This window comes from Melospiza georgiana, chromosome Z, assembly GCF_028018845.1.
Source record: "Melospiza georgiana isolate bMelGeo1 chromosome Z, bMelGeo1.pri, whole genome shotgun sequence".
NCBI classification, from domain to species: Eukaryota; Metazoa; Chordata; class Aves; order Passeriformes; family Passerellidae; genus Melospiza; species Melospiza georgiana.
The window spans coordinates 64,507,869-64,522,640 of NC_080465.1; the positions used below are offsets into that span (position 1 = coordinate 64,507,869).

At 39.5% G+C, this 14,772-nt stretch overlaps 1 protein-coding gene across 1 annotated transcript in view; it reads left to right on the plus strand.

Annotated features, from left to right (window-relative positions):
• The window catches only part of RORB (RAR related orphan receptor B), a 132,987-nt gene that overhangs the window by 100,111 nt on the left and 18,104 nt on the right, over nucleotides 1–14,772 (plus strand). Inside the window, exons 3-4 of the mRNA XM_058044446.1 lie at nucleotides 1,234–1,375; nucleotides 4,353–4,754. Coding sequence (XP_057900429.1) covers nucleotides 1,234–1,375; nucleotides 4,353–4,754 — 544 coding nt within the window. The remainder of the gene's footprint in view (nucleotides 1–1,233; nucleotides 1,376–4,352; nucleotides 4,755–14,772) is intronic.

Genomic DNA, 14,772 nt, shown 5'->3' on the forward strand with positions numbered 1-14,772 from the left:
TGTAGCAAGTGAGCTGAGGCCTGTAGCACTGTCACCTTGTGACTTTGTCCATTGCTCAATGTTAACATCCATCAACCTCTGCAGAGATGCCCTATTTTTTTCCTGATAAATGAAGTCAGCTGTTGCTTTCTGGCTTTATTCCAAGGTGTTTGCAAGCCACCCCAGAACGGCACAAGGACTTTGGTGTCACTTCTGGTGACTGGTGTAACTGCAGTAATGATATTTCTGCTGTTTTACTACTCATAGCCAGTGGCCAGGCTATCCTTCAGCTTTCCCACCACAACCTGCACTGCTTGCATTTAAACATTTAAAGTTGCTAAACTGGTTAGGGGAGTTCTCTACTTTACTTTCCCTCTGGACATACAGATACTCCTGACCTTTTTTTTTTTTTTTTTTTTTAGGTACAGATCTATTTATTTTAATTTCTCTTCACCTCCTGGTTTCATTTCTCTTGTCAGCTCAGCTGCTTCATGTCACTTCTACCACAACAGGAGAAGCACCTTTTGGTGCTGCTCTTGGCACCACCTCGTAGCGGCTGGCAGCTCATAAAGACCTACCTGGGTGTATAAACTTCCCCTCTAGCCCTCAGATTTCTAGACAAACAGCCCGTGGAAAATGCCATTATATTCTCTTGGTAGTGCCTGAAGGTGCTGCTTTCTCCTTTGTGTGTTGGCTTTACTTGATACAGTCATTATATCCTAGTGCTTTTGTGAAGACTGAATTTTAATTACTTCACTCCTGAATCATATGCTTCTCCAGATCAGATCAACATTTGCCAAGTAAAAGTGAACAGCAGACTTCAGCTTCTCATGCTATGTGTACCCAGTAACAGTTACCTCTACAGTTACAGTTAGTCTCTTCATTAAAGGGAGAAATGTCAAAACAAGTACTTTGAAGTCATCTCTTACAAATTCTGACAAGTCTTTCCTCTATCAGGAGCAAGTATTAGATGATGCGGGGTCATTATTGCATAGTAAAAATGCACTCTGCAACATAATTTAGTTTTAACAAAGAAGAATGATATTCTTTACAGAATAATACACAGTTCTCCTTGTTATAATGAAATGTTCTTTAATACAATACCACCATACCAGCATAAGTAGCAGTGCTCTAAACAGGGTTTTGCTGTATTTGTTTTCATGCTCCTCTGTGTGTGTGTGTGTCTGCATGCATGCTCACACACATAAATGTACTCGTGGTAATGCTTGGTCTTTCCTGCTCTCTTGCCCCAAGGGATTCTTTCGGAGGAGTCAGCAGAACAATGCATCCTATTCCTGTCCAAGACAGAGAAACTGTTTAATTGACAGAACCAACAGAAATCGCTGCCAGCACTGCCGACTGCAGAAATGTCTTGCCCTGGGAATGTCTCGAGATGGTAAGGAGTCAAATACGTGCTTCACATCTAAGCCCTTTGGAACTTTTCTTGGCTGCTGACTTACTCAAACTCCCTGTAGATTTCTGCAAAAAGAGAGAGGAGAAGCTCCGTGCTTTGTAAGGCGTGTGCTGTGAGCCGATCTTTGCCATGCACTTAACAAAGAAGGCTATTTTCATGGGCAGGGGTGGGGAAAAATCACAAAATGGAGAGCAGTGTCAGTTTAGAGCAAAAAGAGGCAGGCAGAAGTGAAATATGTTATTCTAATCAAAAACACAGAGCACAAAAAAGTCATCTCTGGAGAGGTGGGTTTACATTAAGTATTGCATTAAACATCAGCATTTTTCTTAATATTTCATATTGATGTGTGAAAGCATCCATTTCCCTGAGATCTCTGAAGGACTGGTAGTAAGGAGATGCAACCCTACACAAATTTACACCTTGATATCTTTAGGGGTTTCTGTTTGTTTTTTTCAGTGCACTTGACCAAATATTTTGCATTGGAAGAAACCCCATTTCTTTTACTTGCACACTGCCTCCTGTCCCTATCTGGGTCTGCAGAAGAAAGTTTCCTAATTTAGTACTGAAAGTATATCCTATGCCAGAGGAAAGCTCCACAGCCTGTGCCATCTCAGGATCCTGTGCTCCCTGTAGAGCTCAGTTCCACCTTCCAGGCAGTGGTGTGACCAGCCAATATCAGCAGCTGAGAGCATGCACCACGCCAAAGCTGCAGGCAGTGGGAGCAAGGTTGCCCACAGCTGGCGTGCCCTGGGCACCACTCCTCGTGCAGGGGGTTTCCAGCTCAAAAACATGTTTCATATAGTAAGAAAGTATTGGAGGAAAATGTTCTAATTTTTTTAAGCAGTTTATATTACTTTCAATTTCCTGGAAGCAATTTTCTCTCTTAAAGGGTTGACTCAAAATGTGTATTTTTAAATTGAGTCATTGATGGAGAAGTTACATAAAGCGCTATTTATTTAGATGGACCACAGACTATAAACTTGTCAAAATTTGGACCATAATAGGTCTTCTTCTGCCTCAGTGTGTCTTATGGCTCACTGAAGTTACTTGTTTACCAGCATCACCTGGGAAGGGCCTTTAGTCCATGAATTCCTTTTGGTCCTAGTACCCAGTTTACTTGACACCTTAGCTCCTAATTCTTCATGGTGATTAAAGAAGTAACATTTCAACAATTTAACAGCACATGCTTTCCTCCTGAAAATAGTATCTTCCAATGATTTAAGATAAATCACAGGGGCATTTTAATGTGACTGACAGTGCCATCTTCCCAACCAGTAATTCAGAGACCACTGCAGAGAGACAAAAGGAGTGATTCTTCCAACAGATCACTTAGTTCTGTCCTAGTTGATGTAAAGGTCTTTATGATTCTTTAGGATTAAGGCTACTAACAGCTCTTGCAAATTTAAAATTGGCTGTGTGAACTTTTTGACAGAAAACTTTAATTTGATTTTTACCTCTCAGCCATGTAACAAATGCATTTTTATCATGCAGAGGCAGGATGCTAATTGACAGCAGCTGGAGAATCCAGTTAATGAATATATAATGAGGATAAGCATTGGTTTTATTGCTGAGGCCCTAAATTTGAAGAAAATACACAATTGCATTATTCAAAATTATTTAAAATGCAGTCATTGCACATTGTCCATAAGGGTATGCAGCATACCATGCACTGATTCCAGGGGCAGGCTGAGTTTGTGTGAGGTAACTTGTAGCCTGAATGTAGGGCTGCAACTAAACTTAGGTTGGCAATAAGAAAAAAACCCTCTAGATGTAAAAGAAAAAAAAAAGTGAAAATAAAGCAGCTGTCACCTTGTTGTTCTGGCACTGTATTTTCATATTATGCTCTACTTCTTCTGTTTTTTTTCCTAAATGAAGAATTTTACTTTTATCCACATATAAGTTCATATTTTTCTCAAGGGCTAAATGAGAGTCATGTGCTAATAAATATGATTCTGAATTGATCCAAATTTCAGACAGACTGGAAATACACAATATAGAAAATACACCTCATAATACGTAGAACTCTTTATTTCTGGAGCTATGTCCCCATACCTGTTCTGATGAATTCTGCTGGATGTATCTCTCATTTGTTTTAGAGCACAATCAACAACTGTCTCTGCTCTAAGATCCCAAGATCGAGCCCAGTAAAAGACCAGAATTTATAGAGAGATGGGGGTGGAGAGTGATAATCAGCTGTGATCTGCTGTGTATACAGGCTGTGAATTTACTCCTCCTAGCTCCACAGCAATCAGCCTGTCACCTTTGAAAATTTCAGTCTCGGTGTAATGAACCCTGTTTCTGGGGAAAATGATTTGCCCTCTTATATTTTCTTCCCTTTCTCATCAGAAGGAGTGCATGGATTTGTGCATGAAGGTTGTTGAAATGGAGATTGCATAAGTCCCTAAGACTTTGCTCTGTGGAAAAGATGACATTCATTTGTGCTGTTTACTTTCAAATCTGTTATTTTTTATTTTTTTTTTTTTAAGTAGGAAGATAACACCCCATTGAAAGGATACGGTAATAAGTTTTTTGGGGCTTGTTTTCACCCAGAATACTAATCTTGTTAGTGTACTGTGTAAAGATCTGTGGAAAGTTAGTAAATGGATATGAATTCACAGACTGTACATTTCATACAGCTCTGGGTGGTTGTTCAGTGAACACAGAGATATAAAAGGATGCACGGTCTTTTTAACATTCATAGTGGGAAGTGAATTACTTGACTGAGGCCCTCAGGAGTAAACAGGAGTTCTTGTCACCTGGTAAAATCAAGTACGCAATATTTTTTCCTTTATGAGATGTGCGTGACGCAAAGCTTTGCATCCTTTCTCATTTCCACAGAAAAAGGTGTTTCCACAGCAAAATTAACCCTGAAAGTTAATGACAGAAGAGTGGTGTCGTTGAGGGGAATCGAGAAAAATTTGAAGACGACAATGGTTTCACATTGTGCTTTGCTTTTCAGCTGTGAAATTTGGAAGAATGTCCAAAAAGCAGAGGGATAGCTTGTATGCTGAAGTGCAGAAGCACCAGCAGCGACTGCAGGAGCAGCGGCAGCAGCAGAGTGGTGAGGCAGAAGCTCTGGCCAGGGTTTACAGCAGCAGCATCAGCAATGGCTTGAACAATCTGAACAGCGAGACTGGCAGCACCTACGCCAACGGGCACGTCATCGACCTGCCCAAGTCTGAGGGCTATTACAGCGTGGATTCTGCCCAGCCCTCCCCAGACCAGTCTGGGTTAGACATGACTGGAATCAAACAGATAAAGCAGGAACCTATCTATGACCTCACCTCTGTACCAAACTTGTTTACCTATAGTTCTTTCAACAGCGGCCAATTAGCTCCAGGGATATCCATGAGCGAAATCGGTAAGAAAAATTCTTATTCCTGTAGTGCAATGTGCATATATAAGCTAAGATCCAGTACTGTTTTCATTAAAATGTCATACAGGTATTCCATGCACAGGTACACAGTAGTTACATATGCACACGTGTGTGTGCACACACATACAGAGGGTATGGGAAAGAAAGCAAGTCTGGAACTAATTGATATAACGTTAAGGCAGATCTTTTTTTATTAAAAATTATGCAGTTCTTAAAACCAGCAGTTCATTTCTGTTCATTAAATAAGAGCATCAAAGCAGGTGATGAATCAATCATAACCAAGTGATAATTAGGAAGGGGCTTGTTTCAAATAAGCTCATTACTGGCAGGGTTAAATGATCGCTTCAGCCAACTATCCGTATTCTTGTCAACACCCAGAATCCCCACAGCAGCAAATTCTAGGGTACTTACTGTGAAAAAGTACCAGTTCCTACTTCAGCTGCACAGATGTGAGCACGCTCACTAAATTCCTAAAGTGCACAAACTCTGAATTTATTTCTGTGGGTATCCCTGCCTCTCTGCCCGAAGGCCTTGGAGAGCCTGTCCCTTTGCTTTCATCTTTGATAACTGACAGAGACCCCTCTGTGAGGTGAGGCTGTTAGAAACTCAATGACTAAAGGTGATTTTTGTCTAAGGAGGATTTCTGTTCATCTAATGCTTCTAGTTGTATTTCACCAAAGCCACTGGAAGTACTACTTCTATTATAAAGAAATCCTAATTAGGTACCTGAAGAAGTGAAATACGCTGAATCAGTTGTGACTGAGAACTTAATCTAAGGGTAACACTTTGTTAATGGAATTTAATTTAAAAAAAAAAAAAGAAGAAGGTAAAAATTCATCTTCAAGAGCATTCTTAACAAATTAATTAATTTCAAATCATGGAAAAAACCCTGTAGTTCTGGCCTAACTTTGCTGATTCATGTACATGGATTACACTGAGATCTGTAAATGTGTGTTTGTGCTCAGTCCTACTGAGGACTGTGGCCTCCCCTCAACATACGTTACAGTAGTGGGATATATAGTAGTTACTGTCTGGTAAAAAAATGAAGTTGCAGCTAAAATTGATAGCATGTATTCTGCCCTTGCGTGCTTATTTGTAGGGAGCGCCATAACACGTTGTGTGCTTTAGGTGCAAATTGTCCAGGAGAAAGTTAAAACTTAGATGGCACTCAAACAAAGACCTGCCTTATTATCACATTTGGCCCAGGACACTGTCCAATAAAACTGTACAGCCACAGTGCAGGATTGGAGATGAGCATTTGTTCCCTCAGCTGTCATGGCCATATGAGTATTACTCACACATGGCTTGTGCATACCTCAGTCCTGCAACTGTGGGTTACACTGAGAGGCAATGCAAACAGTCCTTAAGAGCTGTTTCCCTGCAGACCCACTACCAAAGCGTACCGGTACCAGTTTCCAGAGAGAGCCAGGGAAGTCCAGAAATGCAGGAGTTCTGGTAGTCCATGAGCTGGGGTTTGTGCTCAGTTACAGAAATGAGTGCAAAGACAGAATATGGCCACTATGTCCTTAGTGGCCAGAGAATCCCCCTGAAGTCAATGGGACCTTTTGATTTCAGACAATCAAAGTTTTATCTTTTTAACTTAAATCAAGATAACTTTTTGTCTCTTGCAGGTTCACTTAGAAATAATACAACATTCTTCGTTTTTCACCCTTTTTTTTCTCTCCTAGCTCTAAAACATCCTGCTGTAAATCCACCCCACATTTCCAAGTTTATCACCCTCCTCTGAAGCAGACAAACCAGGGGAAAACCCAGAGCAGAGGGAGTGCTACATAGCAAATGGCCCAACTCTGAGCTGACAGCAAAATGCAGAGGCTCTGGGATTTACCTCTTTTCCTTTTGAAATTGAAACTAGGGCTCCTAAACTGCTATGATTTTACACAAGTGTGCTGTCTTTCATTTGTGGCATGTACAGCAGAGGGGTAAGGGAGACAGTGAGAGATAATGTAGCATAACAAATCAGCTGAAAACTGGAAGAGATGCACCATAAAATATTTGGATTAGTGCACAGGCAAATGATATTTTCAGTGTTTAAAAAGGAGTAGAAAATGTCTCTTAATGCTGCAGCGGATTGTTGGACCATCTGTAGAGCTGCAGTCTTGCAGTCCTGGGATGTGCTGATTTCACATTATAGTGTGCCTAAATTTCACTGCAGAATTGCATCTCACTACAGTGACATTTAGGAATAAACTCAACTTATGCTAAATAGATGTTACTGCTTTTAACTCTTAGATGAAATCATGGAGAATATATAGGAGATAGAAAAGCTATGCTGCATTGATCCTTGTGGCTGATGGAAATTTCTTTGTACCAACATGTCTGGTGATCTAGCGAAACACTAAAGTATCCCAGATAATGATGCTTCTTTTCTGCACTGATTATTTTCTACCAGGTAGAAATTTCCAGTCCTAACTTTTTTCTGGTCCTTACACTCTTCAAATAAATTTATGTCTATAAGCACAATCTCCACTGCCACTTGCCTGATCTTGATTGCAACTATTGTATTTTTTTCCCTCATGAATGAATGTGTGGGAACTTCTTTCAGTCTTGAGTTCCTGGAAGTTTCTGTAAGCTCTCCAAGGAGCAGACTTCTTCACAAGCACTCAGAACAAAAGTAATCTATGCAGTTTCTGATTACATGTCAACCAAAATCTAATTCACTTACTCCTTTGGTGTTAATGCTTTGTTTGTTTCAAACTCACTTCTCTCCTGTGTAGGGCATTTTTAAATTAAGATATAGTTGACTGTACATTTCCAAGTTTGAGTATAATTTTCTCTTTCTTATTTTCCTAATTCTTTCAATCCTGTCACATTATGTCTCAGTCTTCATTGATGCTTTGTGACTTCCTTCAGTTTAGAATTGTCTCCTAACTTAATCAGCCTGCTATGAACCTTCTCTTTCAGATTATTATGAAAATGTTAAATGCTTGCAAAACAAATCCTAATAATGATCCCTGCTGCACCTAAAATACTTGCTGCAATTGCATATATTACTTTAGTATTTATATTTGGCTTGCTATCCAACAGTAAGTTCTCTGTAAAATCCAAGTCACAAGTCTTCCTTTCCCTGTCAGTTTCATTCAGTTATAAAAATAATATTTTCTAAGATACTCTATGACTCTATAATTTACACATCATTTACATGCTCTTCTTCACATGTTAATTTTCTAGTTCCACCAAAAAGTAATCTAAATGGTTAGAGCTACTTTGATCTTTAACAGTTCTATGCTTTAATTTGAATGTGAAAATGTTCTTTTTCACGAACATACATTCATCTACAGAAGACTTTGTAGTGGAAATGGAAATTGTTCAACTTAACAGTTTTGAAATGCAAAATTTTTTACATAGCAACTGTTTTGACATGTAGTATTAGAATGGAATGGCGAGGAAAATATCGCTTATCTTGCATTGCATGGTTACTGGTATCTATCTACTGTGCTAGCAAATAGGTGTAGGAGAAAGACATGCTGACAGATTAAAGTTATATAGGGCTCTGTCACTCGTACTTGGTATTATTATAGTTCCCCAAATGAGTTACATAGGCCTAGATACAACTGCACATTATCTGATCTCCATGAGAAGCAGGATAGGCAATGCCTCCTATGGAAGAGAGGGTTAAGTGTAACAAAAAGCATTTTCAGATACAGTCACAAATTTCTCATGTAACTGCCAGAGCTTACGATGGAGAGAAGTTGTACAAAATCAGGTAGCTCCCCATTAGGCACAGCCCTCATCAATATTCCACTTATGTTAGAAAAATCCCTCAAAGCATAAAGATATCACTCCAAACCTCATAAATACACATACGACAGCAGAACCTCAACTTGTCATCAAGTGCATTTCCAGTTCAGATCCCTTTTCTTTAAAGGGATGTATTTTTTTCCTTAACTCAAAGCATCTTGTTGGACACTTGATACAGATTTGGGTGGGCAGAACACAAAATAGGTGAGGTGACCATCTGGCAGTGACTAGATGAGTTAGGCAGGCTCTGTCGCTGCCTGTCCTGTTCATGGGTGGCATGATCCAGGTGTGTTCCATCAGCGTGGGAGATGCCCACATCCCAAGGACTCATGCTGCCAAGGACTTGGCAACATCATCCTCTTTCTCCATGACCACTGTACCATCTACACATCTGGGGAGGAAGAAATGATGCAGTGGGAGCTCAAACCATGGGGTGAAATCCACTTGCGATGTCAAAAGCAACAATTTGATCATTTGCAGAATGGCTTTCTCCTCACACAGCAAATCATAGAGGTCAGCTGGTGGGTGGGCAATTCTGAAGTGAGAAGGGAGCTCCAGTTCCTGGTGTCAGTGCTTTCTCCCAAGTGTGGTTTTAAATTATGAGGCATTAAAGGTCTATTTTTAGAGTTGGTGAAATTAAAAGACTATCTTGTTTAAATATATGTGCATAATATTATCTGCCACTGAGCTGCATATCGCATTTTCCTCCCTAAATATGTGCCTCCAATCTTGGTCTGCAAAAGTTAATGAAAAGGCTTCCCTGCTTTAACTGCAGTTGAGATTGCCACCCTGTGATTTCTTAAGGACAAGATGAAATGATTAGCCAACTGTTATGGAGAAAACAGATTGGTTAAGCATTCACTGCAAGCCAAACTTAAGGGTGCCCTGTAGCTGTGTGTGTGTAGGTAGTCAGTAAGACACCTCTGGAGTGTACAGGAGATAACACAGCCCAGCCTCTAATTGTAGATGAAAGTATTGTTTACATGCATTTACATGACATTTCTTCAAAATCAGGCCTGTTTGTACCCAGTGGCTTTGAGAGCTTACATTTCTAATAAAATTAAAGTAAAGCAGGTGAGCCTTCCCTTTCCCCAATCCTTCTAAGCCTGCCCTGCTATGTGTATCTTAGGGTGAGCAATAACTCCCTAGGACACATGCCTAATGTGGATTGGAGGAGGCATCACCTGCCTTATGTTGTAAGGCACAGCTCTTCTGACCTGCACACATGGACTGAAAAGTGATAGCAAAGTAAAACCTTAATTTTTTTTTTCAACTTGCTCAGGATAGTTTAAAAAAAAAGTCCTCTTGGTAACCACAAATTACATTCTGTGCGTTTGTAATTTAGTTGTAATTTAGCTGTATTAATACATTCATCCCAAGACCACAGTGAACAGTTTTACACTCTGTGAAGTTATTTAATTTCCATTGCTGCAATATTGTACAAGCAGGAGTTATTTCACTCTCTCTCCTAAAGAAGGGAGGTCTTTACCTGTAAACATTCTGAAGTTCTCTGCTGAAGATCTATTTGAAAGCCAGTCCCACACCTTTCTCTTTCAGCAATCTCCTCACTAACTTAACAAGAATTTAATTTATTCCTCTATATCTATACTCTTCATTAATGTCCACAAGACTTAATGTTGGATGTGCAATATATAAATGCATATCAGCATCAGACTGATATCTTAAAAAGTCCACTGTGCTTTGGTTTTGAAAGCACTTCTCCATGAGATAAGCGTTTCTCATTCCTTAACACCTTTCTCTTTATCGCCAGGGTTTGTTCCCTGTGCCAGATCAAGTGTTAACATTACTGAACATGTATTGCCCAATTAGATGCTATTTCAAGGGACACTCCAAACCATATTCAAAATGCAGCGAGCTCACCAATTAAAGCCCATACCTAAGGTGACAGTTGCATCTATGTTTATGTTCCCTTTACAAAGCCACCACCCACCCCACAGTGAAACAGAAATAATGTTTTTTAGTCCTGTGTAATGTTCTCCACTTCTTTTTCCAAGCCATGGTTTAATATTCCTTCTACAAAGGTGACAGTCAGAATTTTACAGGGCTGCTGTCTACACCATGGCAGCTGTATTAAAGAAAGGCAATGTTGCCATCTAGTGAGCATTTAAAAATGCAACATGTGCATTTTATGCACATGCCACCAGGGCACTGTCTTGCCATCGTTACCTATTTAAAGATGACAATCAGAGTATGTTCACATTTCAATTCTGTGTCCCTTTCAGCTCACTTAGAACTTCAGCTTGTTTTACAAATGAGCTGAAAATATGCATTGAATGGTATTAAAAACAAACTTATCTATAGACTACATTTTTTAAACATCATAATACAGTTCTTTAAAGAGGTCAAATTGCTAATCCTTTAAAGTATATAAAATTACTCCTTTTCTCCAAAGACGAGAATATTTTCTTCCATTACCAAACTTGGCAAAATATGTTCATTCTACTGAGCGTCCAAAAAAAGCTGTTAGAAATCAACCATTTGTAGCAGTCAAAATATGTAAAATACCGTATAATATATCCCATATATTACCATATATCATGGCGATCTATTCAGGAATACCATTGTGCTGTGAATGTTGTCAGATTGCAAATCTCACAGGGAGATCAGTGTAGATCCAATGGTGTGGTAAGTACTGAGGCACGCTGCTGCTGCTGCCAGTTGTAAGACCAGACTTGTGGCTGGTTCCCTGTCATATGCTTTGGACCAGCAATGCCAGTAGCAGAGGAGATGGCTTTCTGCAAGTAATGCTCGAAAAAAGAAGACTGGAGCAGGTGCCAGAGCACAGAGGGGCTGGGATGTGTGAGAGAAGTATGTTATCTTCTGGGGTTGTGACTCACACGCAGCCCACAAAGAGGGGAACTGCAGACGAGAATCGAGGGGTCAAGGCAGTGATGCTCTAGGAGTCACTGCAGTGTATGGAAGTGGCACACTATCTGCCAGAATTGCTGTGGTTTGAAGTAGTGGCTGCTTGTTGTTTCCATCCTCCTCCGTGTAACCCCTTCATGGATTTAGTGTCGACTTTCCCACCAGTGTTTTTGTCTGATTTTATTACAAGGTAATAATTACCTTGTAATTATTGGGGCTGATTTCTGGGCAATCAGCCCCAATAATTACAAGGTAATTATTACCTTGAGAGCTTAACCTGGAGTCCCTGTTACATTTCTTTGTCGTCCTGAGCGGCACTGGTTGATCATTCCTTAATCCTAAGGCGCAAGGAAGGCATCAGAAGTTTGGGTTTACAACTTTTTTCTTTCCCAGTATACATGCAGCATCCTAAGTTTGCCTTTCCAAGGCAAACTTTCTGTCTGCCATTTTTCATCACTCACTTCATGCACTTCACTACTTCCTACTTTATTCCTGAGAATAAGGTAATCTGCTTGGTTTGCGTTTTGTGATGCTGTTTCCGGCTTTGTAGGTACTGATGTCTTTCATCAGTCCATTCAGCTTTTGATACTTTATTTCACAGAACAGCAACAATTCCTTTATACAAGAGTGAAAAGATATGAGAAAGAATTTGAGTGAAATGCACAAGAAAGAAACATAGATGTGCACAGTGAAAAAATTCAATATGACAAAACACAGGGCTCAGAGACAAATGTTGAAACTGATTATCAGAATGCAGATTTTATAGTGCAGTAATCTCCGAGGAATGAAAGTCACAAGTAAATAGGAATAGTTAATACAGGATATTAAGGTGTGGAGCCCTGTTTTGTGTTCCTTTTTGACTGCATGGATGGCTTTTCTTTTGATCAGTGATGATTCTGTCCTTGTGTATGATAACCAAGTTATTCCACTTTCTGACACTAAACACTAACATCACCTTGATCCAACTCATTTGCCACACTACTGGAGAATAGAACCATTGTAGAATGTTTTGCCATTGCTTTTTAACATGTTTCTGTAGACAGATTGCTTAAAATCTTTATAGAAAGCTAATGTGAGGACTGTGACAGTGAAACAACTGCTTAAAGATATATTAACCTCTCTCAGCTTTTTGCAGACTATGACAGAGCAAACCCTCACAAACATGCTTTAAAAGCAGTAATATTCTAATTATTACATATATATTTCTCATTTTAATAGAGAACAATGTCCACTTCAGGTAATGTATGTTTTATTGTAAAAAATAAAACCACTTTCTTGTTTCAGAACAGTCTCATTTTAATATAAGGGTTTATTTGTGCAACCTATGCTAGAAGAAGCTAAGAAACAGCTCATCTCAATAAATTTGTGGTAATTATATGGTGGCTTTAGAGTTCATTTGAACTTCAGCTATTTCCTTGGCTAGTGCTTTTGCTGCCAGTCAAATGTCTTCTAATTTTTGCTAAATTGGCTGAGTCCGAGGAGAATTATTACTAACTAGAGACCATTAAGCATTTAAAAAAATCCTCTAGGATCTAACGGAATTCTGGGTCCATCCTCTAGTTTCCTGAAGATAAGGACTTCATTCCATTGTATTGTCATTTCTGTTAATTTATTAGCATTTTTAAAAAGGCAAACGAAGCACTGATTTACTTTGAAGGAGAGAGACAAAATAGAGAATTCACACACATAGCTTTTACTCTTTGTGGACTCCATTTGTGACGTTAAACTTTCAGTAACTTAAAGTAAAGGTTATTCCTGAACTAAATTCTAGCACTTCTAGTCTCATATGAGTGTTTTTATGTTTCATACTATCTTCCTAGGCTGCATATTGTGTAGTGCTGCAAATTTATTAAGCAAATAGAGGTTATGAAAGTAGCTTGTTTTTTAGAGGGAAATACTTTCTTGCATTATGGCATTGAGAATGCCACAGACAGATGAACCCTGGAATGAGCTTTTTGCAACCACTTTCAGGAAAAAAATGTTCCTGTTTTTCTGAGAAAAAAAAAATCAAACTTTTCGTCCAGTTCATGTAAAAAAAATGAGACCTATTATTCATGTTTGACAGCAAACACAGAGATATTTTTACTTCATTAGCTGTGCCACTGTGTCTACAACTGTCAAAGAATTTAAGAATAGTCTGAATTCAATGATTCAGTTTTCAAAAATTTTCATTTTTTAGTCATAATACCCTTGAATTAGCATACAAAAAAGCGTTGATCCGATGCTATCTTGGCAAGTTTTTAGGTCCTAGAACAGAGATTTTATTTAGAGTGCCTGGCTGGAGTTTTGTTATGTATGCTTACAGCAGCCAGCCAAAGCTGTGATGTTACTGCAGCATTAATTCAAAGTGGATCCCTGCAAGAGCTCAACTTAGGATATAAGCTGAGATAAGCTCTTAGCTACCCAACTAGATCCTACGGGTAAGTGGCAAATTAAAGATTCATTATTCATTTTAATTGAAGAAGATTATCAGTGTTTTAGAAGGCACACTTCAAAGTTTTTCAGTTCCCTGTGCAAAAGAAGGGAATGCTGAGAAAAACTAGAGTGTCTCCTGAGAAAAGAGAGACAAATAAAAGAACTAGGAAAACAAATAAAAAAGAACTAGGAGAGACAAATAAAAGAACTGTAGGAAACAAATGCTGCTGTAGATGAGTTCCACTTAGCAGGCGAAATTCACAGCTGGTGAATGTTGTGTGCACTCCCTGGATTACATCCATCCCCACCAGCATTGTACTTGACCTCAAGTTGGAGTTTTTCTTCACTATTGTAGTTGGAGATCTCTGAATATCGCAAGTGCCTGTAAAAGGCAGTACTGATTTATCAGCTGATGGTAGACCCCTGTGGCTCTGTGGTATGCTGATTTTGATTGCTGTCTAGGTTGCAGTGTTCAGTTTTCTGTATGTGCTTGTATTTAAGCAATTCCTACTCCACCAATAATGTATGAGCAATTGGTAGTCTTTGGAGAGTGCCTTTTGTGAGATAACTCCTGAAATCCAAAATAGGAAACTACGGCAGGAGAAAAATAAAAAAGGGGGGCTGGGGCGGGGCAAAGCCTGCCAGAGCAAACAGAACTGGAAACAGAAAGTCCCAAGTTTATGTGCTGTTGTTCTTCTCTTGCAGCATATGCTTTTGGCCTGTTTTGTTGATGAAATAGGGCTTTTGCAGTCTCTCTGACTCCCCAGTCCTTCTGTCAGGGCTGTGCAATGATTCTTTAGCTACTCCCCAGCACCACTGAAGTGAAGCAGCAGTCTCAGACACTTGAGCTCCTGCAAGTTTTGGAGAAGTGACTACTCAGCAGGCAAAGGAGACAGAGAGCTTTAGGGAGAGGAGGATGCCACAGCCCAGTCCCGTGTTCAGC